Source organism: Stenella coeruleoalba (assembly GCF_951394435.1).
Source record: "Stenella coeruleoalba genome assembly, chromosome: 19".
In the NCBI taxonomy this organism is placed as follows: Eukaryota; Metazoa; Chordata; class Mammalia; order Artiodactyla; family Delphinidae; genus Stenella; species Stenella coeruleoalba.
Genome location: NC_137165.1, coordinates 48262139 through 48288373, shown reverse-complemented (window position 1 = coordinate 48288373; position 26235 = coordinate 48262139). Strand labels below are relative to the sequence as shown.

General features: G+C 54.8%; 2 protein-coding genes across 3 annotated transcripts in view; one reads left to right on the top strand and one right to left on the bottom strand.

The window, feature by feature from the left end:
* TBCD (tubulin folding cofactor D) overlaps positions 1-22552 on the top strand; it is a 173648-nt gene extending 151096 nt beyond the window's left edge. Inside the window, exons 28-39 of the mRNA XM_079904179.1 lie at positions 1197-1288; positions 1996-2136; positions 5463-5546; positions 6067-6225; positions 6304-6442; positions 7536-7657; positions 10117-10194; positions 13092-13181; positions 13646-13733; positions 14780-14886; positions 17135-17219; positions 22299-22552. Coding sequence (XP_079760305.1) covers positions 1197-1288; positions 1996-2136; positions 5463-5546; positions 6067-6225; positions 6304-6442; positions 7536-7657; positions 10117-10194; positions 13092-13181; positions 13646-13733; positions 14780-14886; positions 17135-17219; positions 22299-22313 — 1200 coding nt within the window. The 3' untranslated portion in view covers positions 22314-22552. The remainder of the gene's footprint in view (positions 1-1196; positions 1289-1995; positions 2137-5462; positions 5547-6066; positions 6226-6303; positions 6443-7535; positions 7658-10116; positions 10195-13091; positions 13182-13645; positions 13734-14779; positions 14887-17134; positions 17220-22298) is intronic.
* A 142-nt stretch (positions 22553-22694) lies between these two features.
* Positions 22695-26235, bottom strand: part of B3GNTL1 (UDP-GlcNAc:betaGal beta-1,3-N-acetylglucosaminyltransferase like 1) — a 118843-nt gene continuing 115302 nt past the window's right edge. For both annotated transcript variants that reach the window (XM_079904180.1, XM_079904181.1), the window contains one exon: positions 22695-25388. The gene's annotated coding sequence lies outside the window, so the exon portion shown is untranslated. The remainder of the gene's footprint in view (positions 25389-26235) is intronic.

Genomic DNA, 26235 nt, shown 5'->3' with positions numbered 1-26235 from the left:
GCCTGAGCATGGCGGGGTGTCGTGTGAGACCCAAGCGGGGTTTGTGGGCGGAAGGAATTCCTGAAAGCCAGCACGTGTGTGCACAAGAAAGGGGATGGGAGCACCGGGGGCAGCAGGTGGTCTTTGAGAGCCCAGTTAATGTTCTCACCTGAAGGAGACTCAGGATTGCTGACTCCCAGGCTGGTTAGGGAGCTGCGGCCTCCGTGGAAACACACCTGGCCTTTACTTGTCTGTGGTGCATCATCCAGTGTTTTCTGCGTTAAGAACGAATGTCTCCAGCCATTGTCTGGAAATGCTGGCCTCCCCTGTGGCCGTGGTGAAGGGCGCTGGGTCTCCCACCCCAGGACTCCTCCCTGGGGAGCTGCCCTTTCTCCCCAGCACTGGGCCCTGTGTTTCTGGCATGGCCGGGGGCAGAGGGGTTCTCCCTTGAGCTCCACCATCCTTGGCCTGTCTCCTTTCAGGGGTGATCTATCAACTCTCCTGACACCCCGACTTGGGTCCTGAGCTCCGGGAGAGTGGGTGGCGGAGTCAGACCCTGGAGACCCAGCTGGCCTCAGCCCACCAAACTCTTACGCTTGCGCTCCCCTCTCCCTTAACTCAGACATCAGTCATGGTCCTGCCAGCCCACCTCCCAGATGTCGCTGCTGCCAAGTGCCTGGCGCACACATGCCCCTCACCTGTATCACCTGCCCCTGCCCGGGACACCTTAGGATCTGAGGCACTAGACCAACTTACGTACCGAGAGCGGGGACAGACCATCCAAAGCCTGCTCTGGGGCTTATCTGTTTGAAGCACCTGGCTTTTAGAACTGGACTGTCCCTGGGAGAAGTAACTGGTGGAGATGTGAGAAGCCAGGTGCTCTGTGTGCACTGTGCTTCAGCTCCAAGCCGGGGGCAGAAGGGGATGCTGGCCACGAGTGCAGGGTCTTGCCCCTGAGGAGGAGGCAGATCTGCAGAGGCTGCCTGGGTGCCAGGGGGTGGGGTGGGGGTGGGAGCCCAGCAGTGGGAAGGGTTGGAGGCAACCCCCTCTCCCCGCACCGTGTGTTCTTTGGGGCGCATGGCCCACCCGGACGGCCACCGGCCGCGCTGTGCTGCATTCTGGGAGCAGCAGGGCACCAGGCCAGGTCTCCACTTGCATGAAAAGTACATTCATCTTGAGGCTAACAGTTCCGTTGATGACTTGTCATTGCTTTTCAGGTTCTAGCAGGCTTGAGGGCTGTTACCCACATTTCTCCCGAGGACGTGAGCTTTGCCGAGTCCAGGCGGGATGCTTTGAAGGCAATTTCTAGGTGAGCCCCACAGGTTTTCCTCCCCAAAGTCGCTGTTCTCTCGGAAGCCAGTGACCGAGCATGAGGGGACGTTCACGGCAGTTTTTGTGAGAAGCCCAGTCTTGAGGGCTGAATCTCCTTTGAGGCAAATGTTATTTTTTATTTTCTAGTGTCTTCTTTCTTCAGAGGATTGTTCAAGAACATTTCAACTCATAGAGGATCGTTACAGTTTTGTCATAATGAATATTAAACCCGTAGCGTGCTTATCTCTGTGCTTTGGGGACACTGGACCTGCTCAGGGACGGGGGCTGAGCTTTCCACTCGAGACTGCGGCCCCCAGGACGGGGAGTGGCACATGTGGAGGGAACGCTGACGCTAGTCACACACGCACACGTCGGGAGGGGCCACCCTTTCTCTCCCCACGAGCCCGGGTGGAGCCCCTTCTGCAGGATGGTGGGTAGGAGGGGCCAGCCACAGGCACCACCACCCCCATCCACCCCGTGCACCCTGAAACTGTAGACACTAGAAATGTGTTTTGGAGAAGAGCGTCACTCAGCTTTACGTCAGTGCGGGAGGAACTTGGGGATTCTGAGTCTGCCTCCGAGTTATGGGCCTGTTCAGAGGTCATCCTGTCAGGAAAGACACATCAGGCCAAAATGATGGAGAGGCAGGAGAGCTCATGTGGGATCCGCAGACATTAGCTATGTTTCCCATGTTTTTAATTTCAGGATTTGCCAGACTGTCGGTGTGCAAGCAGAAGGGACTCCAGACGAGGTTGTGTGCAGAGAGGACGTTGCCCAAGTTTACTGCACGTTGCTGGGCTGTCTGAGCGATTACACCACTGACAGCCGCGGGGACGTGGGAGCATGGTGAGGCGGACGCGTTATGCTCACCCCCTGCTCCTCTCAGAATGTCCCGCCGAGGCCAGAGATGGGGCGTTCATGCTGCTGCCCTGGCCCCAGCCTGGACCCTTTATTCCCAGGGCAGCCGGGGTTTCTGTCCCAGTCCCTTGTTTGTGCATCCTCCTCTTTTTTTAAAAAAAAAAAAAAAATTATTTATTTTATTTTTTGGCTGCGTTGGGTCTTAGTTGCAGCATGTGGGATCTTTTGTTGCAGCGTGGGCTTCTCTCTAGTTGTGGCTCTCATGCTCAGTACTTGCGGCGTGCGGGCTTAGTTGCCCTGCAGCATGTGGGATCTTAGTTCCTTGACCAGGGATCGAACCTGCGTCCCCTGCATTGGAAGGTGGATTCTTAACCACTGGACCACCAGGGAAGTCCTGTCCTACTCTTCACTGAAAAAAAAAAAAATTAACTTCATAAAATACAAACATTGTTGTGTCTCCCTCGTCTAAGCCCCAGTTGTCTGGTCTCCAGTTTTACCTAATAAAGTTCATGCAAAGCCCCCATGCAACTGTTTAAAGCAGGAAGGATCTGAAACCATTTTGGGGAAGGGGAGTAGGGAGCACCTGGGTTCTCTAGGAATCCCGTTGTATATCATCATCTTGGCTCCTGCCTGATTGGGAATAAGACTTGAGGTGCACAGATTTTAGTCTTGGGAGGAGCCCTTCAGTTGCTTGTTGACCTGAAGGAGCCCTGTGTCATTGTCAGCCGAGCATGGGGAAGATGCTCACGCCGCTGTGCTCGGATCCCTGCCTGGATTCGCTTGTATTTCCTTTCCAAGGTTTCAAAAGTACTTTTCTGTTTACTAGAAATAAGAGACCAAGTTGCCATTTTGGAGAAGCTGAGAGGTTCTCCTACAGCTTATGTTGGAACCTCTTCTAAGTGTTTTTATTCGCATTCTCTCCTGCAAGACCCCCCTGTAAACATGGCTTGTGACGAGGGGTTCACTGGGGGCCGAGCACCGGGTGAGCTGTCGCTGACATTGAGAGGAGGTGGTTTGTTTATTACAACGATGCGAAAAGCAGTTAGCTTTAATTTCGTCTTGTGTTTTCATTAATAACATTCCTGGTTGGGTTCTCCCCCCTCCTCTGTGTCTGCTGGCCTTTCCTGCCTCTTCATCCACCAGGAGTGCTCCCTTATCTCACCTGCTGCTTTCCTCTCCTTCTTCTGTCCTGAGATGGCATTTGAGGCACGGCTCCCGTGGGGGCCTGAGGACTGTGCACGTGTCTGCACAGCATATCCAGAACCCCGGGGTCCTCCCAGACAGTGGGAGCATGGGGGTGCTCAAGGGGGCCACAGCACCTCCCCGGGCCCATGTCCTCAGGGAGGCCCCAGCACGGCCACCTGACCCTTTGTTGCCCTGTCCTCGGTGGGGCGAGGCCGTGGCAGCCGTGCCTTTTAGGGTCTGTGCTGGTGAAGATGCTCTGACCACAGCCGGGGCTCACGTGTCTTCCCTGGACACTGAGCCTCTTCCTGGTTCTTTGCATGGCATGTGGCTCTAGAGTGGCTCCTGGACACTGGTAGGGTTCTGCTTCATCCTCCCAGAGGGTGCTGGTAGCCTTGCAGCAGGCAGCGGGCCTGCTTTGAGGACAGCGCCGTGGTCTCCACCTCACGCGATACGGGCAGCCGCTCAGGTTCTGCTGTGCTGCCTGCGTGGTGGAGTTGTGGGTGGTGGTCCTCTGTGAACGTGGGGGCCCCTTCTCAGGCCCCTTTAAGGGGAGCCCTTTACTCTCTGACCCTGGTTGCACAGTTCAAGCCAGAAGGGCAGTGGGTTTTCATTGGTGTTACAGTTGCCACCGTGGCTGCCCCCAGAGCATGTGGAACATAAAGTGAACAGAGGAGGTCCAGCCAGTGCTGTGCACATGCAGGGGTCCCCTCTGTGAATCTTTAATTCCAGAGGTTTATCTGAGCTCTGCAGTGTTGGGTCCTTTTCCAGAGATCCTAATTCTCTGTAGAAAGTCTTCATCTTTTCCATTTGTTTTCCATCTTTCTTTTTTTTTCTTCAGTGTGTTCCTCGTGGTTACTTTAAAGACTGGCCATTTACTCCAATATCCATGCCATCCATGGGTCTATTTCTGTCGTCTTCTTTCTCTCATTATTGTTAACACTTGGTCTTTTTTTTTTTTTTTTTTAACATTCCTTGTAACTTTTAACTAAATCCAGAAATTGTGAGTTCAAAATTGCAGAGATTTGGGGTTGTGTAATTTCCTTGCAGCAAGATTTAAGTTTCCTTTTGTCAGGCCCCCTATTGTGTGGGTGGGTCACCTGCTGTCCTCAGGGCTGGGGTTGGCTGGCCCTTCTCCTGCCCACACCCACAGCTCTGACTGAGGGGCTTCCCAGGGCCCTTCTCCTGCACATGTGCCCCCCCAGCAGCCGGCTTCTGGGCTTTGGGACCCGCACCCTGTGCTTGTCCAGTTAGGAGCTGGTGAGGGCCCCAGGGGCGTGTGCTGCAGGCTTTAGCCGCTCCTGTTTCCTCTCGTCGGCCTTTCCCTGTAGTGCTGTGCCCGTGGGCGCTGGGGGTCCCGGGGGGATGCTCTGTCCTCCCTCCGTCTACGCCCTGACCCACCCTGGCACCTCCAGAGGGTCGTGCGTGTTGTGTCCTGAGCAGCAGCTGGCTGGCGGCTGTACCTTGGTGTCAGAGCCTGCCCAGCTCCCTCGGCCCCGGCCTGCGTCCGTCTCATGCCTCCGAGCACCACCGCACCTGCACTCAGTGCTCTGGCTGCTGGGCCCCTCCGGGGCCGGGGCCTCTGTCCGTGCAGACCCGAACAGCGCAGGCTATCTCCTTGGCGGGAGGGTGGGTGCCCCAGGCATACAGGACCTGCCGGCCCTGGCGGCGTGGGGCAGCGTCTGTGGTCCCCGTTGCCCAGTGTGTCTGAGCTGGGTTGAGCGTTCTTTGTCCCAGGTTTGAAATGACGCTGTTTCATTCTGGAGCAAACACGAGCTGCTCTCCATCCCTCCCTCGAAAAGCCCTCAAGAGTGTTTCTGCGGGAAAACCTTTGTAGAGTGGGTATATTTCGTGTTGAAAGGTTCATGGGAAAGTCAGCATTGTTTCTGTGTGTGCACTTGTGAGAGAGTTTGCTGGGACCTGGCCGTTAGTCTTCAGGTGTCAAACAGGTGTCTTTGTTCAAGGTAATGTGTGAGAGAAATATTTCTGGAGGAAAGGCTGCCGGCGGTCTTTGTCGAGCCTCCTACGTGTTTCTTGCCCCGGGTTGAGGGTGTCTGAACCCGACCACGCAGAGTGGCTGATGGTCACATAGCTCCGGGGGCAGGAAGCCTCACCCCTCCATGTCTCTGCAGGGTCCGCGAGGCTGCCATGACGAGTCTTACGGACCTGACTCTTCTGCTGGCAAGGGACCAGCCAGAGCTGATCGAGGCCCCGGTGTGAGTGTGTTCTCCCGCTGCGTGGAGAGGGTCTGCCCGGGTCCTCCCTCCTGACACCACAGCCCCTGCTCCTGGCTAGGCCTCCCTCAGGGTCCAGGCCTGTTGCAGGACAGCCAGCTTCCTGGCTCAGGACCCCTGTGCCGAGCACCTGCTGCTGCTGGAGACTGGCCATCCTGTCCCCTATTGGTTCCCTGGACACCGGGCTGCCTCTGGGTACCTTGCTGGCCTGGTATCACCGTGCCCTTTCTGTTGCCGAGGCCCCTGAGGAGATCCGGGCGTCGCTTCCTCAGCACCACCACCCCGACTTCCTCCTCTGGCTGCAGGCCCCCCATCCTCCCATTTCTTCCGTTTCTTCTCACACACCAGTCAACCGGTAGCCCTGTCAGTCTTCACTGCTTCCACTCTAGATCTCCCACTTAGGCTTCTGGGCTGTCAGATCCCGTTCCCACCCGCAGCCAGGGTGGCGCGTGTGCCCACTCTCATGTTCCAGCCGAGCTAACCCTGCTTTCTCGGTTTGCAGCTGCCAGCGGGTCATGTGCTGCTTAGCCCAGCAGGCGAGTGAGAAGATCGACCGGTTCCGGGCACATGCAGCCCGTGCGTTCCTGGCGCTGCTGCACTGGGACGGCCCCGCCGTCCCCCACGTGCCCCACCGGCAGGAGCTGGAGAGGCTTTTCCCCAGGTACTGGTGCTGAGTCCCCGGTGGGGCAGCTCTGCTCCCAGCGGGGCGGCCCCTCCAGTTTGTGCTTCTGTCTTGCAGGTCTGCTGTGGCCTCTGTGAACTGGGGCGCGCCGTCGCAGGCCTTCCCTCGCGTGGCCCGGCTCCTGGGGCTGCCTGCTTACCGCTACCACGTGCTGCTGGGGCTGGCCGTGTCCGTGGGCGGCCTGACCGAGTCCACGGTGAGCAGGCGCCTCCTTCCTTCCTTCCATCCTTCCTTCAGGAGCCTCTGCTGGGGCTCAGTGTGCCTGCGGGGCAGGTGGGGGGCGGGCGTTACCCCTGATCCACTGGACAGCGTGTGGGGCATGAGCTCAGGAGCAGGGAAACTGCAGATGCAGATGCATGCAGGTCCTGCGCTCCCTGGCTTTTTTGCCGGCCTCGATTCACCCTCTCTGCACATCAAGCGCCCCGCGGTTCCCCAACCTGTCTCTCCAGGTTCCTGTTTGTGCATTTTCGTGGTGGTTCGTTGTGTTTTCTCTGTTCTGTTGTGTTGTCTCCCCTGCGTGGGCCCCTCCCTCTCCCTCTCGCCTCTCATCGCTCCCTGGGCCCTGATTCGGTGTTTCCTGAACCGGTGGATTCATGGTTTTCATCACTTCTGGAAAGTTCTCCACCGTCCTCATTCCCGCCCACAGTCCATCCTCTCCATCTTCACGCTTCTTTTCAAATTACTGCAGTTTCTGCAGTTCTGTGTAGCCTGCTCGTTCCCTCTCACTGTTGCATTTTTTGGTGTTTTGGTAATTGTATCTTCATTACCATTCAGTTTGTTCTGAAATCTGTTTCTCGTGCTTTTCCATCACATGCTCATCTTTGTGACTGCATTTCTCTGTAATAACACAATATCCTCCTACATTCTGTGTCATGTGATCCAGTGTCTGCTGTCAGAGGGAGGCCTGCATCTGCTTTCTTGCTCTGTAGACTCCTTCGTGAGGACTCATCAGTTGGGTGTTGGTTGTGCGATGGTGTTAGCTGTTGACCTGAGGGGAGGTGCCTTTGGTTTTGCTCCCCAGCAGCGGTGGTCGCCCAGATACCGCACCTCTAAGGGGTCCAAATTTAGCAACAGCATGTGAGGGCTTGGGTTGTGCTGGTGCGTCCAGAGCTGCGTTTCCGTTTCGGGTGTCCGCACTGTGGCTGCGCTCATGCCTGGCCCAGACAGGCTCTGAGGGAACCTGACGCTCTGTAGCAGATGTTTTGAGTCTGTCACCGCGGCCAGCCCTGAGGCAGGGGGTGCCAGGAGTGGGGTGGTCTTGTCCCTCTTACAAGAATGCTGTATTACAGGTCAGGTACTCAACACAGGGCCTCTTTGAGTACATGAAGGGGATTCAGAACGACCCGCAAGCCCTGGAGGACTTCACTGGGACCCTTCTGCAGGTCTTTGAGGACAGCCTTCTGAACGACAGGTGAGTGGTGGTGCTGTTCACAGTGGTTTCTCAGATCCCCAGGGTCTCATTTCCCAGCAGGGCTCTGAGGGGAGGTAGGATGGGCCCAGGTGAGGAACATGGGCAAGGGCAGGCAAGGGCATGACCAGAGTCACCTCCCGGGCCCCTCGCAACCTGCACTCTGGGCCGGTTGTGCACGTTGGAAGTAAAGTGACAGGGGCTGTGAGCCAGGAGAGCTCGTGTGGCTCTGGCCTGTGGTGCTCCCTGGTCACGCACACTGACATGTCAGTGCCACTGTTCAGACACGTGGTTCACACACAACCATGGCCATCGAGAAGATGAGATCTCAGCCTGCCAGGATTGGAACGTGACCCGTTTTCTAAATGTTTTTGCTGTGGCATTTTGTTACCTGCTTTTCCAAGAAGATGGAGTGTAGACCCAAAAGCCCTACCTCAGAACTGGGGATGTTTCCTGCACCTTCTGAGAGGGCTGTTCCTGGACTCCGTTCTCAACTGTCCCAGAGCATCTGGGCCCCCGGTTACCACCGCACGGCTGCAGGTCCCCTCATGCAGGCCCTTGTCCTGTCCCTGGGAAGCACAGAGAGCTCTCAGCAAACAAACACTCAGGCCATTGCTCTCTGCTCTTTCCGCGAGCAGCTGTCTGGAGGCGTAGAAGACATCTAACGAAGCACACGTGAAGTGTACAGTCTGAGGAGTTTTGACTCATGTCAGCAACCGTAAAAACAGTCAAGACACTGAGCACATCTGTCACCCACAGTTGCCTCCTGCCCCTTCTAACCCCGCCCCCCAGGGTCCCCCAGCGCCAAGGCAGCCACTGATCTTTCTGTCCCTGTAGCTTAGTTGGCGTCTTCTAGAACGTTAGGAGGGTGGGATCATGCAGTGTGCGCCCTGTTAGCGTCTGGCTTCTCGGATGCAGCGAGTTTCTTTCAGAGTCGCCCTTTTTAGTGCTGAGTTATGTTCTGTTGTGTGGGTACATCACAGTTTGTCTGTTTACCTGTGGATAGGCACTGGGGTTGCTTCCAGGTTGAGGCAGCTGCAGGTGAAGCTGTGATGAACATTCATGCACAAGCCTTCATGTGGAATTGTCTCTCCTCTGCTCTTGGGTGAATGCTAAGGAGTGGACTGGCTGGGGTCACAGGGCGGGTGAATATTTAAAACTGCCGGACTGTTTTCTGAAGTGGCTGCACCGTTTCCTGCTCACGGCCTCTGAGAGTTCTGGGGGCCCACGTCCTCACCGCTGCCGGCGTGGTCGGTCCTTTTCATTTCAGCCGATCCAAGGGGGTGTGGTTTCTCGTCGTGGCTGTAATTTGAGTTTCCCTCCTGGCTGAGGGTGCCGGGCACCTTCTCGGGCGCTTGCTGGCTGTCTGCACAGCCTCTTCGGTCAGGTATCTGTTCAGATTTTTGCTCATTTTTAAACTGGGTGCTTCTTTTTTACCTTGCTGCCGGGTTTTGAGATTTTCTTACACATACTGGACAGGTCCTTTGTGAGACGTGATTTGCAGATGTTTCCTCCCAGCCTCTAGCTTGTCTTCCACACTCTTAACAGTCTCTCTGTTAAGAACAAATATTTTACATCTTGGTAAACTTGTTTGTACTCTTGTTGTTCTATCGATTGTGTTTTCTGTGTCATATCTAAGAAATTTCTGCCTACTTCAAGGCTACAAAGACTTTCTCTTACGTTTTTCTCCTAGAAGTTTCATAGTTTGAGTGTTCCATTCAGACCTCAGGTCCGTTTGGGGTTGGTTTCTGTGTGATGCAAGCTACAGGTCCAGGTCTGTGTCCTGGTTTTGCCTGTGGACGCCCAGTTTCTCCACGTGTGGGAAAGACTGATCTTCCCACTGCGTTGCTTTGGCATCGTTGTCAGAAATTGTGGATGTGCAGCCCAGTTTGGGACTTTTCTCTTCCTTGATGTGTTTGCTTGTCTTCATACCAGGATCACACGGTTTTGATCACTTGAGCTTTGCCACAATAATTATTATTTTTTTAAATATTTATTTAGGCTGTGCCGGGTCTTTAGTTGTGGCCCCGTGGGATCTTCGTTGTGGCGTGCAGACTTCTCAGTTGTGGCATGCAAACTCTTAGTTGTGGCATGCATGCGGGATCTAGTTCCCCGACCAGGGATCGAACCCACCCTCCTGCATTGGGAGTGCGGAATCTTACCCACTGGACCACCAGGGAAGTCCCTGCCACAGTTATTTAAATTGAGCAGTATTGGCCCTCCAGCTTCGTCCTTTCTTCCTGTAGCTGTTTGGGCTCTTCTTCATCCTTTGTGTTTCCATATAAACTTTAGAATTGGCTTGTCATTTTCCGCACACATCCTGCCAGGATTTTGGTTGGGGTTGAGTTGACGGCCCTCCAGGGAGAGCCCTCGTCTCAGCAGCACTGAATTTCCCACGTGCCCAGGTCTTCCCTTCTGCTGGGTTCTGGTACCTGGCGTCTCACACATGTCTTCTCTCCCAGGGTGTCTGTGCCGCTGCTAAAGATGCTGGATCAGATGCTAGCCAACGGCTGCTTCGCCATCTTCACCGCCAAGGAGAAGTGAGTGTTCAGAGAATAGCTGGTGAGATCCAGAAATCCAGCTTCTAGGAGATAGCTTTCTAGTACGTTCAGGGTCAGTTTTTATACACAGTGTAAGTGCCACCAGGAAGCATTGGCTGCTCCCACATGGGGGTGGGGCCCTGCTGCAGCCCTGCTGTCCAGGCGGGAAACAGCAGGTGAGGCGTCCCCTCTGACGGGGGCCTGCAGTCAGGGCAGTTACGGACGGCAGGCCCGACGGTGAACGGGGATCGCAGAGGGCCGTGGTGGTCACGGTGCTGGGATCTGGTGCAGGTGGAGAGCCCACCTCAGACAGGCCGGGTGGGTGTGGACGCAGGGAGTGGGTCTTCCCTCCTCTGCCGTGTTCAGGGCTCCTCAGCTGCTGAGCACAGGTACACCGCAGCCACTTCATCGGCCTCCTTGTTTGAGGCTCTGCTGCCTTGGTGGTGACAGTCGTCGTGTGTCATCTTTCTGTGGGTTCTTCCCCAGTCTGGGGCTGTGTCCTTGCACTGATCAGGGCTTGGGTGAATCCTTGGGGGCCCTCTTCCCTGCAAACCAAAAACTCAGGGTGGCACCAGGTTCTGCCCAGGTCCCCTCCGTGTCCCCTCCGCAGGCAGGAAGCTGGGCAGTTGCAGGCTCACCTCCTTTGCCTCCCAGGCCTCAGTGGTCACCATCCTTTGCAGCCTGCTGTCTAGTGAGTTTTGTTCACTTTTAGTTCTTCCAGGTGGGAGTGAGATCTGGTCCCCGTCGTTACGTCTTTGCTGAGATGCTCAAATGCTCTTTTAACTGAATAACATCAAAGGGTTTCCCCTTTAATTTGCCGATGGTACATCACAGCATGTTTCTTATACCTACTGTCAGAGCAACTTGTGCATTCACGGGATACACCCCATGGTTGTGGGGTGTGATCCTTTTATACGTTGTATGACTGTGCTTACTAAATATTCTGTTTCAGATCTTAACCTATTTTCCTGGTTTGAAAATTTCAAAATAAAATGGTAGGAGAAAATAGTACCCCAAGTGTCAGGCTCACCTCCCGCAGCGGGGGGTCATGGGCACTCCAGCTGCTACTGCTGCTGGAGGGGAGTCTCGGGGTCCAGGAAAGGGGGTGCTGCTGTGCAGGAGACATGGGATCCGGGGAGCTGGAGAGAGCAGTGGGCCCCCGTGCATGCTGCTGAACACCACCGGTTGCAGATCAGTGTGGGTGTGAGGGGATGAGGCAGCCAAGGGTGACTGTGGGCTTCCTGGACTGGCCACTGGAAGGGGGCAGTTGTTCTCAGACAGGAAGGCTGGATGGAGTCGGTGTGGACCAGAGAGGCCTGGAGGTCCAGTTGGAAGGCTGTCCTAGCAGGTCAGGCTGCTGTAACAGAAATACCACAGCCCAGGCAGTTAAACACCAGAAACTCATTCCTCCCGATGCTGGAGGCTGAATGTCCGAGATCAGCACAGGGACGCGGTCTCGCTGTGTCTTCCCGTGGCAGAAAGACCACCTCTTGTGTCTCCTCTTTGCAGGGCACTGATCCCACTGTGGGTTCCATGTCATGTTCTAATCGCCTCCCAAGGCCCCACCTCCTAACACTCTCATGTTCCAGATTAGAGCTTCAACGTAGGAATCTCGGGGACACAAACATTCAGTTCATAGCAGAGATGTTTGGTTTAAGATGCTTGTTAGATCTCGTCCAGTGGAGATGGATCTTCCAGGCTGGAACTCGGTGGAATGTCCTCAGAAAATGGGTGGTATGTGGTCCCATGAGGCCACCAGGGGGTCAAGTGTAGACAGAAGCGCTGTGACAGAGCTGTAGGGGTGCCCCATCGTTAGGGAGACGGGGAGCAGAGGGGAAGCAGATCTACCAGGAAGAAGGTGAGGCGGAGGGGCAGTCACAGGGGTCGTCGATGATGTGTGCCGAGTGGTCACGTTGGCTGACGACAGGAGTGACCACGGCCTTCAGCGACCTGGTGGTCACTTGGTCCCTGACAGGCATTTCAGTGAGCTGTGGGGAGAAGCCGGTTGGATCAGGGAGGGGTGGGGCTGGCGGGCGGGCCGGCTGGGAGGACAGTGGTGCCACGTGGATGGCAGGTGGCAGGGGTGCCACTGGGGGGCTGGGTCTCCTTTAGCCTGAGAAGACGGGAGAGTCTCCCTGGGACCACTTCTGGTCAGGCGAGCTGCTGTCACAGGCTGACCCTGAAATGGCCACCATGGGCGGCTGCTTTCTGCCTGCCTAGGGCGGGAGGTCTGTCCTGCGCCCTCATGCGGGAGTCTGGTGAGATAAGGCTCTGCCCCCAGCCATATCCCAGGTCACCTGGCCAGTGGACGGGAAGAGGGAGCGTGGGGCCACTCAGACCACTGTACTTCAGCCCTCGTCGTATGGCCAGAATTGGCCTGGGGCTGCGGCTCCGCAGGAGAGGAGCATGTTCATCTCACGGGGATTCATGCTGGTCGTGGCTCCTCGGCCAAGCAGAGCCAGGGAGGACGCCTCCAGTCCCTCCCTGACCCTCCAAGGACCTGGACCTGGAAGTGAGTGAGTGGGGCCTGGCCACGATTCGGTCGTCCTCTTTTGATCTTGGGTTGAGCCTGGCGCTGACACGGCACACGTTGGCTGGGCTTGCAGCGGGGCTGAGTTCTGGGTGTTCCTGTTACGTCGAGGCCCCACCAGGGGTCAGCCTGCCCTCCTGTTGAGGGGCCGTGAGGCCGGGGAGGTGCCGCGGGGAAGGTGGTTTGTTGAGTACGCGAGACAGCGGGTGTCTGTTCCTGCTGCACTTGCAAAGGAGCCAGTTACATGCCCTGGTGTTGACGTGCCCTGGTGCATGTCCCCAGGGGCGAGGCTTCTCCTCCTGGGGGTGGCCGCCATCATCAGATGTTCCCTGGAAGCCCACCTCTGGGTCCTGTGCTTTCCTTCCAGCCACCCCTTCTGTGTGAAGCTGCTCGCGCTTTGTAAGGAGGAGATCAAGAAGTCCAAAGACGTCCAGAAACTGAGGTCCAGCATCGCGGTGTGAGTTCCAAGTAACTCACTGAGGCGGTAAAGGGAGGGGCCGGCCCAGCAGCCGAGAGCGCGGGGTCGGGGGCATTCTGATGTCAGAGTGAGAGGCGGGTGGCCCTGGTCATGCTGACCGGTGTTCCTGGTGGAGCAGGTGGACCCGGCCACAGCCTACCCACCCTTGGACCAGCCTCCCAGACGGGTGGGCGTCGGGTCAGGGAGTGTTGTCATAGAAAAAGCCCCGATTCCCTGACACTCTGGAGATCTGGATGCCCCCACCTGCGGGGAGAAAGTGGACGTGAACCCAGGGCTGCCTCCCCAGTGGAACAGCCCTGAGGCCTGGGGGTCACCATGGGCAGCACCTGGGGGGCCTCCCATCCCACGCAGACTGGCAGGCCCCCCAGTGAAGTGAAGGTGTGGGGTATCCAGGCAGCAGGCGCGGGCGGGGGTCAGCTCACCAGAGTGCGGGGTCCCCACAGGTTCTGTGGGCTGGTGCAGTTCCCCGGAGACGTGAGGAGGAAGGTCCTCCTGCAGCTCTTCCTCCTGCTCTGCCACCCTTTCCCCGTGGTGAGTGTCTGCAGCTCCAGGCCCCACTCGGGGCCGGCATCCTGGGCTGCACATTGGCGACGGATCGGATGCTTCCTGGTGTTGGCACAAGCGGACCTTGATGGGGGGCGGGTCCTCATCAGGGTGGGCGGGGCATACTGTGCCTGTGGATGCGGCAGCTGCAGTGTGATGGTTGAGCCTGGCCCCTGGGGGCGAAGGGCCTGGGGCCAAATGTGCCCCTGGAGCCCCGGGGAGTGAGCCCAGGTGCCAGGGAAACACCCGACGCTGGCTGGGACCCCTACCCCCTGGGAACCTGGCCGCAGGTGCTCCCAGGTGCCCTGCCACGGGGTGGGTGGGTGGGTGGGGAGTTTCAGCCCATTGGGGTCCTGCAGGCTCTGGCTCAGGGGCTCCTGGAAGGCGCCTACCCCACAGCCCCCACCCCAGGGTCGGGTTTCCCAGGAAGTCTCTTCTTTCCCTTTGGCAGAAGAAATGCTCTTCAGATAACTCAAATGTGACACCTTCTTTAACAGCTAAAGTAACTTTAACTCTCATCTAGCACAGCTGTTTTCAAAGTGGGGTCACTGGACGGCCCTCCCCCCACGATCAGAAATGCAGATTCTCAGGCCTTGACCTGCCAAACCAGGAGCTCTGGGGTTAGGCCTTGGGATTCCGAGAGCACCTGTTCCATGAAATAAGTCCCCCCCCTAGGGACAGCTAGAAAAGAAAGCAGGTGAGAGGACTTCTCTGATAAGGTGCAGGTTTTTAATGAAGGATTTCAGTAAGAATGATGCTCCTCCTGATAAGGGCCTCTGGGGGACCACAGGGGAACGGGGCGCCCCGGGCTGAGCGCATCTCATGGTCACTCATCGGTTGTGGCCACGGTCTCCTGAGCAGCGGTCCAAGGTCAGCTCCTCTTAACTGTCTGCCCGGCGAGCCTTTCCTGTTTTATTTGGACTCTGGGCCCCCGGGAGGTGCCTGGGCCCTGTCCCTGCTTCCGGGCAGAGTCCCGTCAGCTCTGCTCTCTGTCATGGGCCTTCCCCTCCCACCAACTTGCTCTGTCCCTCCAGATCCGGAAGAGCACAGCCAGCCAGGTGTATGAGATGGTGCTGACCTACGATGTGGTGGCCGCGGACATCCTAGATGAGGTCATGGCTGTGCTCAACTGCACGGCCTGGTGAGCATGGGCCCTTGCCCTCTTCCCGAGTGTGGCAGGTGCAGTGCCAAAGTGAGCGGGACGCCCAGAGCCTGTTTGTGGTCTCTCCCAAAACCCTCCAGAGCAAAGAGGGAAGACGGGCTCCAGCCCTCCGCCTCAGCTCTGGGTTTACGAGGAGGCAGTGGTGTCTGTAACCAATCTCTCCTCACCCACGTGTCCGCGTTTCTGTAGCACAGGCTCACTCCTTACACCCAAGAGGGGCTGGGTGGCCAGATGAGGGAGGAGGGGGATCTTCCTGGGGTGTTCAGGCTGGAAGATTTTCAAAGTGAAATTATTTTTTCCCAAATACAATTTTTGTAAGTGAAAAGGTGGGTTGTTCTGAGCACTGATTGGTTAGACGCTGGCTTCCTATTTCTCTGTGGTCGCTTTTCTGTTGATCACGTCACGGCTCTGGGTGCCGGTGGGCGCTGGTGCACCTGTTTCTGCGGTTTATTGGGGTTGAAGTCACTCGAGAATGGCAGCTCCTGCTCCCTGAACTGTGGTGTCAGAAATGCAGGGGAGTGTGTGGCGTGGCAGGCAGTTTCTCCCTCCTCAGGGACACGCCACGTGTGTCAGTTGTGGCCCCCAAGGAGCGGAAGGGTGTTGAGTGGCTGCAGCAGGAGCCCCCAGGCCCAGACTCGCTGCAGAGGAGAGCCGTCCACTCGCCTTTGTTCACTCTTGGTGGAAAAGGCCACATGTGGACACATTCAAAAATCAGACAGACGGAGCGAACCAGGAAGAATAAGGTGTCCTCCCTCCCACCCCAGACACCCACTTCCCTCCCAGACAGCCAGGGTCAGCCCTTGCTCCAGGTCGGGTCTCCAGGTTCGTTTTAGGCACAGTTTCCTGCCATCTCTGTTGGCTCCTCAACTCTGAGCTTGGGCGGCAGGCTTGAAAGAGGGGTGTTGAATGGGGGTGGAGGGGGCTGATGGGGAAGCAGGGGAAGGGGTAGCCCGTGAGCACGCGTCCAGCGGGCAACACCGAATGGTGACAAACACGGGAGTGACGCTTGTCCCATTCCAGGCACTGTACACACTCACGTGCACACACACTCACAAACGTGCATATGCACATTCAGGCGCTCGCACATGCCCCTACAGGGTGACCACTCAGCCCCGTTTTGGACACAGGACCAAAGTTCAGAGGTTATTTAGGCAGGGGCCTGCTCAGGCACCAGTGATGAGGGTCCCCCAGGACTGGGTTCCGTCACTGGGGTCAGTGCATTCTGCTTACGCGGGAAAGGATGCACATAACCTACTCACATGCACTACCCTCAGAACAGTGATGTTCCTACAAGGGTTGAGCTCCGCACAGACCTCACATTGATGCAGCTTCCGTTCCTGGCCTGACGGCCCAGCTCCCCTGCTCGGACGTGAGCCACTGTGGCCTGAAGGACAGAAAAGGGCCTCTGGTTTTAGGGCTGTGTTAAGGTTTTCTAGGGAGATACTTGGCCTCGAGCAGGAGGGCATTCTGGTGAACATCTTGTGGGCGCCTCAGAGAAAATTCCAGAGCAGAAAACGTGGCCTCAGGAAATGTGGATGCCTCCGCTCTGTGAGCAGCTGGGACGGGACACATTTTTCTGTTACGTTGTCAGCTTTAAAAGCACGGAGGCACGTTCTGCATCACACTCTAGGACAGGGAAGGGAGCATGACATGAAACCACCAACACCCAGTGGGTCCCACAGTTCCCCTGAGTTCCCCACGCCTGCCTTTCTCCTCTCACAGTTCAGGGCGGGGTTAACCTTCCAGAGGATTTAAAGATAACTCATTTTTTCTTATTATAAAAGAAAAACATGCCCAGTTTTCTTTATGGTATTGCTGAATTTAATTTTTGTTTTTAATGAAAGTTATAAGTAAACGGCTTTCAAAGTCAAATAAAACTTAAAACCCATGGGATAAAATCTGTGCCGCTGTCTTAGCATTTCCTGTCGCCCGCCCCTGGGTTGGGCTGTTTGGGGGCCGAGTGCCCCTCATGGGGCTCCCTGTTTTGTGGGGCTCGTTCTCTGCAGTTTCCCAAGAAAGGGCTCAGGAGCAAAGCCTTGTGCAGGTGTCCTGCCCGAGCTAGGCTCGCCGGGGTGTACGTCCTTTTTCCCTGATTCCTACCTAATCTAAGGTGCCTTGGGTTTTCTGCACACCCGGTAGGAAGTGTAGTGAGAGTTTACAGATCTTGGCAGGTTTAACTGCAGGACTGTTCCTGCAGCTGATGCTGCTCCCCTCTTCTCCTCCCCAGGGATGCAGAGCTCCCGGTCGTGAGAGCCCAGCGGAACCGCCTGTGTGACCTCCTGGGCGTGCCCAGACCTCAGCTCGTCCCCAAGGTAACCACCTGTCCCCTCAGGCCACATGGGGGACATGGGGCCCCTTCTTTTTCTTTTTTTTATAATTTAAAATAGACGCTATTTTAAAATATTTTTCTAGCTTTTTCAATATTTATTAATCAATAGAATTTTCAATATAACATCTAAAGTGTTTACTAATCATTATCCAAACAGTAGACCAAACTGAGTATTTAAGTACTCCCACATCCTAGCTGCTATAAGTTTTTAAAAAAAATTTTTAATTTAATTTTTTAAATTGAAGTATAGTTGATTTACAGTGTTGTACCAATCTCTGCTGTACAGCAAAGTGACTCAATTATACAGACATTCTTCTTTTCATATTCTTTTCCATTATGGTTTATCACAGGATATTGATTATAGTTCCCTGTGCTATACAGTAGGACCTTGTTGTTTATCCATCCTGTATATAATAGTTTGCATCTCTAATCCCAACGTCCCAGTTCTTCCCTCTCCCTTCCCACCCCACAACCACAAGACTGTTCTCTATGTCCGTGAGTCTGTTTCTGTTTTGTAGATAGGTTCATTTGTGCCATATTTTAGATTCCACATATAAGTGAGATCATATGGTATATTTTCCTCTTCGACTTACTTCACTTGGTATGATAATCTCTAGTTGCATCCATGTTGCTGCAGATAGCATTATTTCGTTCTTTTTATGGCTGAGTAATATTCCATTGTATATAAACCGTATCCTCTTTACCCATTCGTCTGTCACTGGACATTTAGGTTGTCTCCGTGTCTTGGCTATTGTGAACAGTGCTGCTCTGAACACAGGGGTGCATGTATCTTTTTGAATTATAGTTTTGTCTGGGTATGTGCCCAGGAGTGGGATTGCTGGATCATATGGTAATTCTATTTTTAGTTTTCTGAGGAACCTCCACACTGTTTTCTATAGTGGCTGCACCAACTTACATTCCCACCAACAGTGTAAAAGGGTTCCCTTTTCTCCACACCCTCTCCAGCATTTGTTATTTGTAGACTTTTTAATGAAGGCCATTCTGACTGGTGTGAGGTGGTACCTCATTGTAGGTTTGATTTGCATTTCTCTAATAATTAGTGATGTTGAGCATTTTTTCATGTGCCTACTGGCCATCTGTATGTCTTCTTTGGAGAAATGTCTATTAAGATTTTCTGCCCATTTTTTGATTGGGTTTTTTGTTGTTGAGTTGTATGAGCTGTTTGTATTTTGGAGATTAAGCCCTTGTCTGTTGCATAGGTTGTCTTTTCAGTTTTTTTTTTATGGTTTCCTTTGCTGCGCAAAAGCTTGTAATTTGATTAGGTACCATTTGTTTATTTATTTTTTTTATTTGTTGCCTTGGGAGACTGACCTAAGAAAACATTGGTACAATTTATGTCAGAGAATGTTTTGCCTATCCTCTCTTCTAGGAGTTTTACGGTGTCGTGTCTTATGTTTAAGTCTTTAAACCATTCTGAGTTTGTTTTTGTGTATGGTGTGAGGGTGTGCTCCAACTTCACTGATTTCCCCGGGGCCCCTTCTTTGTGAGGCCTCCAAATGCAGCTCCAACAAGCTCCTTCCTTGAATTCCAGGGTCTAGAACATTCCAGGCCGTGCTGCCTGCCTCGCTTTCCATGTCACGGTCCACATAGGGCTTTCAGGACCCCAGGGAGGCGGCCCTGGCAGGGCCGTGGGACGGGAGCAGAGCTGAGGCCTCCACTCTCCTCTCCCACCTGCCCCCAACCTCACCCTGCAAGCCAGACCGTGTGCCCATTGCCAGCTTCTCCCCGTGGGCTGAGCCTGGGGGCACCCCAAGCGATGGGGCAGTGTTTCTGCTGCTGCTCCCGCTTGCCCTGTCCCCCGCCCCGCCCCCGCCAGCACGCTCTCTCCGGCCAGGCACATCTCACGTGTGTCCTGTGGAGCACAGCACCCAGGACCAGTCCTCTGCCGAGCACCCTGGCCTCTCTCACCCTCAGAGCAGCATAGCAGCCTTCCGCCGTGTCGGTTGCCCCCAGGACACCCATCCCACTTGGGACTTTGTCACCTCCAGGGCCGCCCAGGGCCGGCTGGTGTCTGCTGAAGTTGCCGTCCTCCACGGCAAGTGTGGTGTGTGCGTTGTAGCTGTGGTTTTCTGAGATCGAGGGCCACAAGCTGTTCTTGCAGGTTGTGGGAGACTTGAGACTTTTTGTGTTTTGTGTGTTCTTGGCAGAGAATCAGAATTCGGTCTGTCGTCAGTCTGTGGGTCCTGCAGGAGCTGGAGTGGGTCGCAGCAACACGGACTGTGGTCCTGGCGAGTGGGCGTGCCCTCCTCCTGTTCCCATCAGCTGTGTCCCTCTGGCCTTGGGTTTGAACCCTGGCTCTGGAGAGGCTGTTTCAGAGCTTCCTGTTGAGGAAGGACATCCGGGCAGAAGTGCATGGTGGTTGTAGTGCGTGGTTCTAGGTCTCTACGCACCCAGGTGCCTGCCCTGAACACCCCCCGTGAGCCTCAGGCTGCGGGGGTCACCGGTTCCCATCTCCGGTGGACTCACCTGGCAGAGGACTCACGGTGGGAAATGCTGACAAGCAGATTCCAAAGTGACGGGTGCTCCCTGGCAACGTGTGTGCTTAGCGCCACTGTGGCAGCTCCAGGATGTAGGCCCCCTGGTTTCCCTGGTGACGGGAGTGTGACCACCTTTTCTGAGATCTGAGCCATTCGGACATTGTCTTTCGTCACGTGTCAGATCTTTCATGTTCTTTCCGGGTTGTCCGTCTTTTTATACTTTGTCTTCAGGGACCTTGTTCTGGACGCACGTCCTGCCAATGTCCTCTCCTCCAGGGATGGCCTTCTTGTCCTTAGACCTAACGTGGTCCTGTTTGGGGTATCTTGATCTCCTCCAGGGTTGACATTCTCTGTTTTTTTCTAAAAGCTTTACTGTTTTACCTTTTACGTTTGGACTCACGATCTAGCTGACCCAAGCTCCCTTCTCGCTACGTCGTGTCGTCAGGCCACACATGTGGCTCTGCTCTTGGACTGTCTGTCCTCTGGGTCTCTCTGTCCATCCCTGAGCCAGCGCAGCCTGTCCTACAGATTCAGATGTAGGTCTCAGTCCTAGAGATGCAGGGTTTAGGTCTCACAGTGGGTCACAGTGCCTCAATCCTGTGGTCCTTTTTTCTCCATGATTGTCTTCTCTTCCTGGCCATTGGGTTCCCACCCCACCTGTAGAATCAACTTGTCAGTTTGTGCTTCAGGAGTTGGCCGAGGTTGCCTGCAGCCTGAAGGTCAATTTGGTGAGAAGTCATGTCTCTGCTCTGAGTCTTCTGACCATGAACATGGTGTGTCCATGCATGGACCCCCTCAGTGTTTTATGGTTTTTGGAGCAGAGATGTTGCACATCTTTCTGTAATTGTCCCACAGTTCTTGGATATTCTTTTTTTTTTTTTCATTTTTGTTTCTCTTTGCCTTTCAGTTTGGGAAGTTTCTGTTGACCTGTCTTCAAGTTCACTGATTGTTTCCTTGGCCACATCCGGTCTTAGGACAAGCCCGTCCGAGGCATCCGTTTCAGTTACAGTGTTTGTGGTCTCCAGCGCTTCCACCGCTGCTTACATTGTCTGTCCCTGCGTGGTGCCACTTTGTCCACTAGGGTCCTTGGCGTATTAATCACAGCTGTTTCAAATTCCTGGTCTGATCGTTCCAACGTCTCTGCCATTTCTGAGTCTGGTTCTTACATTTGCACTGTCTCTTCAGACTGCTTTTTCTTGCCTCTTGTTGTATTTTGTACTTTTTTGTTGAAGGCAGCCTTGTTGGGGGAACAGGAGCTAAGTAACCAGAGCACAGGGTGTTTGCTGCAGCAGCAGGTCCCGGGCAGAGCCCCTCCCGGTTCTTGTTCTCATCCTCAGGGAAACCACAGGAGGGGCTGAAGTCCCTTTGTCTCGTGTTAATAGAGCCACAGCGCAGTTTCTGATCAGTGTTTATGTAGTTTATCTTTTTTAATCATTTCACTTTCAATTTCTGTGTTCCTACGTTTAAATGTGTTTCTTATGAACAGTAGATAGGCCTCATCTCTTTTTAATCCAGTTTAACCGTTTTTGGTAATTGGAGTGTTTTGTCCACTTACATTTAATGTGTGAGTGAGTTTGGATTTGCTGGGTTCGTTTGCCATCTTTCCATTTTCTGTTCAACCCTGTTTGTTTCTTTGCTCCTTTCTTGTCTTTGTTTGGATTGGTTAACGACTTTTTTTTTTTTTGCGGTACGCGGGCCTCTCACTGTTGTGGCCTCTCCTGTTGCGGAGCACAGGCTCCGGACGCGCAGACTTAGCAACCATGGCTCACGGGCCCAGCCGCTCCATGGCATGCGGGATCTTCCCGGACCGAGGCACGAACCCGCGTCCACTGCATCGGCAGCCGGACCCCCAACCACTGTGCCACCAGGGAAGCCCGGTTAACGACATTTTTACCATTTCACTTCCCCTTCTGTTAACTTCTTGCAGTTTTCCTGTTGTTTGTTAGTGACTGCCCATCAGGACAGCATTCCTTCCCCACGTACGGCAGTCAGGACGGGCGGCACCGGGCGGAGGGCTCTGGCTGCGGTGCCCTTCCTTCCCAGGGCCCAGATGGTCATGGCCTGCCTTCTGTTCAGCCGCCTCTCTCTTCATTGTCCTTCAGTTCTTCACTGTGCTCTTAACTCTCTGTTCTCCTTGTGGCTAAGTTATTTCTGAGGTGATGTCTTTTTCCCCCTTTCCTCCCCCCCGATCATGCTGTACTAGTGTCTGCCTTGCCTGGCCCTTCTCTGGGGCCCCTACAGGACCCCCTCAGATGCGGGCTGAGGGCAGCTCTGGTCGGCCCCCAGGTGACACTGTGGGTGACAGGGATGGCAGGCCAAGTGTCAACTCTCCCCTCTCCTTGTGTGACGGCCACACACAACACTGGCTTCCTAGGGACGTGTGCTTTCACATTAGGAAAATGTCACCCTCCCCACCTGCTTGCTGCCCAGAGGTTGTGTTGGCCACGGGGCTCCTGGCACGTTTGGGGAAGCGGCACAGATGCAGTTTCCTGCAGGAAGCGCGACCCAGGGAGGGCTGGGGAGACGGCGCTGACCGGCCTGACCCTGTCATGTGTCCTCCGCAGCCCAGTGTCCGCTGAGGCCAGTCCGGGAAGCTGAGTCCTTGCCTCTGCCTGCCTGGGAGGAGGAGTCCGGGCATGGTCGGCATGGAAGACCTGGACGGACGGCGGCAGTCTGGCTGGTGCGTGTGAGGGACCTGGAGTTCGTCACCTGGAGGTGGCATTTCCTTCCATGCATCCTGTGCCACAGTGACCTGGGCTGTTGGTGCATTTGTCCTATCTCTAACCTGTGTCTTACTTATAAAATCACGTGCTGAGCAGCTCTGTATCTGCCTGTGCCTGACACTGGTGCCGGTGGGGGAGCTGGAACCAGAGGGGGTTGTAGGCTCCTGCACCGAGACCCGCTGGGAGGGGTGGCCCCAGGGTGGACAGGCCGGTTGCAGCCTCCCGTGTGCTGTCCTGTCGCCACGTCCACCATGGCCTTGTTGGGCTTGCTCGTAGCCGCTGACAAGCTCTGAGGGACTCACGTTACATGTCAGATGCTGCAGGGGCAGAGAAGGTGCCATGCCTCGGGGTGGGGGTGGGTGCCGTTGAGCGCCGCCTCCGGGTCTCTCTTGCAGCGCGGGTGGGGGCTGTCTTCCCTCCTCACCCCATTCTAGTGCCCAGCGCGCATGGCGGCCGCACGCACGTCACCTGCCCTCGTGCAGTTTCATTCAGTCAGAAAGAGCCAACCTGTGTTCTCAGAATCCCACCAGGACCAGTTCAGCCACACAGGGGACTTGTGACAGCAGCTCAAACCCTCAACGGAAGCAGGGCACGGTCAGTGGCTTCATAGATCTGCCGACATGTGGCCTCCAGGAAGTGGTTCTCTGGTGACGGGAGGAGAACCACATTGTCTGAACCTTTTTTTTCATTTGTCCAGAATGGGGTACACACTCAGGGTTTCTGAAGCAAAGACAGGCTGCTTTTGTCCACATGGGCTGGCACTCATGCTGGCCTGTCCAGGGGGCAGTGAGGCCGATGTGTGTAAAGGTTCCCCACTTGAGCACCTGCATGGCCAGTCTCAGTGCTGAGGGGTCAGGCCGCCTCCTGCGGGAGCCTTTGTGTGGCAGGCTCCTGGTCCATCCCCACCCTTCCACCTGCTGCTTCACGGGTTGAGGTCTGGATGCAGGACAGATGTGGACGGGCAGGTAGAACATCTGAGGTGAAGTCGTCCAGCCACGGGCCCAGGACAGTGTTCCTGCACCTGGGCCACGGGACAGACTGCCTCTCCTGGGATGTGCGCGCCCACGGGTCCACGGCTGGAGGCCACGGTAGGTGTTGTTGGTACAATCCTGAGATGTGTTTTCCTGCTGCCTTTGCTAAGTGAGTTTCTCCTGCTCCAGTTGAGCCAGTGGACATGCCGGGATCGCTGACCTTCTCTGAGAGTGGAAGCCCATGTTAGTCTTGCGTGAGGTTTGAACTTTAATTTCATTTAAGCCTTAAAACATGTCTCCTCTTGAAAATAAGTAGAGAGTTTTCCATTTTCAATGGAAGAACAGCCAGAGGCCCCATAGCTGGTGGACGTTGTCACGTGGTCCTGCAGGGTGGCCACAGGAGGCCCCACTTGTATCCCTGCAGCAGGCGGGGTCCACAGAGCAGCACCTAGACCTTGGCTGAGAAAACCAAGCAAGGAGCTTTTGAGAAGGAATAAAATGAAATGTTTTTAGCATAATTTTTAAAAAACACCAAGATTCCAGAGACATGGTCTCTGAGACATGGAGACAGGCCAGTTTACCACATTGATGATACTGTGTCATGAAGCAATTCTTCTTCCGTTGCTGGTCTACCTTTGCAACCCGAGGAAAACCAACAAACAAAGCCGGCAGTGTCCAGCTGCCCCTGCACACCTTCGGCCATGTCAGATCCGGTCAGCACCTGTTCTCATCAGGCGCCTGGTGGCTGGGAACCTCCTCCTTCATTTGGAGTCCATCTGGGTCCAGGTGACGGCTTTGTGGGGAGTCCCCCCTCATGACTGACGACGTGGCCAGAAGCAGACAACAGCAGAGGTGGACATCGTGGAAAGCAGTGGTCTGAAGCAATTCGGGGTGGGTGGACAGTGCTGGGCTGCCACCTGGTAGAGGGAGTGGTCAGGAGACACCCCCCCCCGAAAGGGGCAGAGAAGGGCACCTGTGGCCCCAGTGGGAGTGAGGTGGGTGGGTCTGAAGAGCCGCAAGAAGCCTCGTGCCTGAAACAGGATATGTGAGGGCAGCGGTGTGGCCGTGAGCATGTGGCCATGTCCCAGACACAGAGGGAACCATCCCAGTGAGCAGGTCCCTGGCGTCCCCAGGATCCATGTCTGCTGAGCCCTGGAGGCTGGCTGGGAAGTGTGGATGTGATAGCATAAGGCCCAGGGCCAAATCTAGTAGCAGACCCCACATACAGCTGGGGCCCTAAATAGCTGTACCCTCAGCAGCAAGGAGAGTGAGAAGTAGGTCCCCACAGGAGCACATCTGTCTTGGTCTCTGCCCAGTGCTGGTGGAGAGGAATGTGATCACAGTGGCCCCCAACCAGTGGTGCTGACAGACACTGGGCAGAGGAGGCAAACAAAACCCTCTCTGGAAGGATGCAGGCTGAGCCCTACAGAGAGAAGAACATAAGCTCACATCCCCAAATTGCACAAAATGCACAAAGAAACAAGGCACCATTGGCAAGACCTTAATAAAATCAGACCCCAAAAGACACAAAATATAAAATGAATTCAGTTTTGAAAAGGGTTAGAAATTATCAAGAGGAAATTAGGGGGAAAAAGGCTCAATGGATGAATTAAACAACCACCTAGACATGGCTGAAGAGAGAATTGGGGAACTGGAAGATCTGAAGGAGTTTTATCCAGAAAAACAACTGGAAAATATGAAAACAAAGTCAAGAGACACCAGAGAACCTGCCCTGTGTGCAGCTGGGGTCTCGGGAGACGGTGCCACATACTTGGTGATAGAAGCAAGATCCCAAACAGGACAAGCTCACGTCTGGACACGTTGCAGCGGAACTGCTGGGAGACTGGGTGGTCCGGGCAGCTGCCCCTCTTGGATGGCAACAGTGGACTTAACACTGGAAGGAGATCCTCATCGAGCTGAGAGAAAACCATTCACCTCGGCTGGACTGAAGCTAGTACAGCTGTCATTCAGGGAAGAACAAAATAGGTCGTTAACAGATAAAACAAACCTCCTTAATGCCACTGATGGTTTCCAATCTTGACACTGTTGACATTTGAGGTTGAATAATTCTTAGTTGTGGGGACCGTCCTGTGTGTTGCAGAATGTTTAGCAACAACCTAGATGCCAGTAGCAAACCCCCTTCCCAGTTGTGATGACAGAAATATCTTCAGGCAGATTCTGGGGGCAGATTCTAGTGGATAAAGCTTAGGGATCATTTTCCTGCTGCCAAGTGAATGCAGGTGCAAGAGACAATGTTGGGCAGAGAAAACTATAAACAACGACCATGTAACAAAAAGAACAACGGCTAATATGTAGATTTTTAAAAGCACGTAGAATTTCTTTTTAATGGACAGTAGTAGCATACAGTATAAAAATAAACGTGCATTTTTAGAAGGTCCTGTAGCCAGAACACTGATCCTCTTGCCTCTGACCAACACCTCGTGTGCTTTGGGAAGGGTCTTCCGAGACTCTGCATGCAGAGACCCTGATGCTTTTAAATCACCAAGGCGGGGAACTCTGACTCAGACATGACTCCACAATGAGGCCACTCCTGATTGTTCAGGCCCCCTGACCCTACTCGGACCCAGGAGTTACTGCCTTGTTCACATGAAGTTAGGGCAGGGCTCCCATCAGTGGGAATCATCACTCAACTCCAGCATTAATGGCACCAATGATTCAACACGTCAATGATTTGTTCTTGGATCAAGGAGACAGGCCCCCGGGGGTAGCAGCCGTGCATCACCTTTAGGGAAAAGCCATTGGCCTCCTGGGACCGAGAGACCAGATGCACAAAGGGACAATTCCAG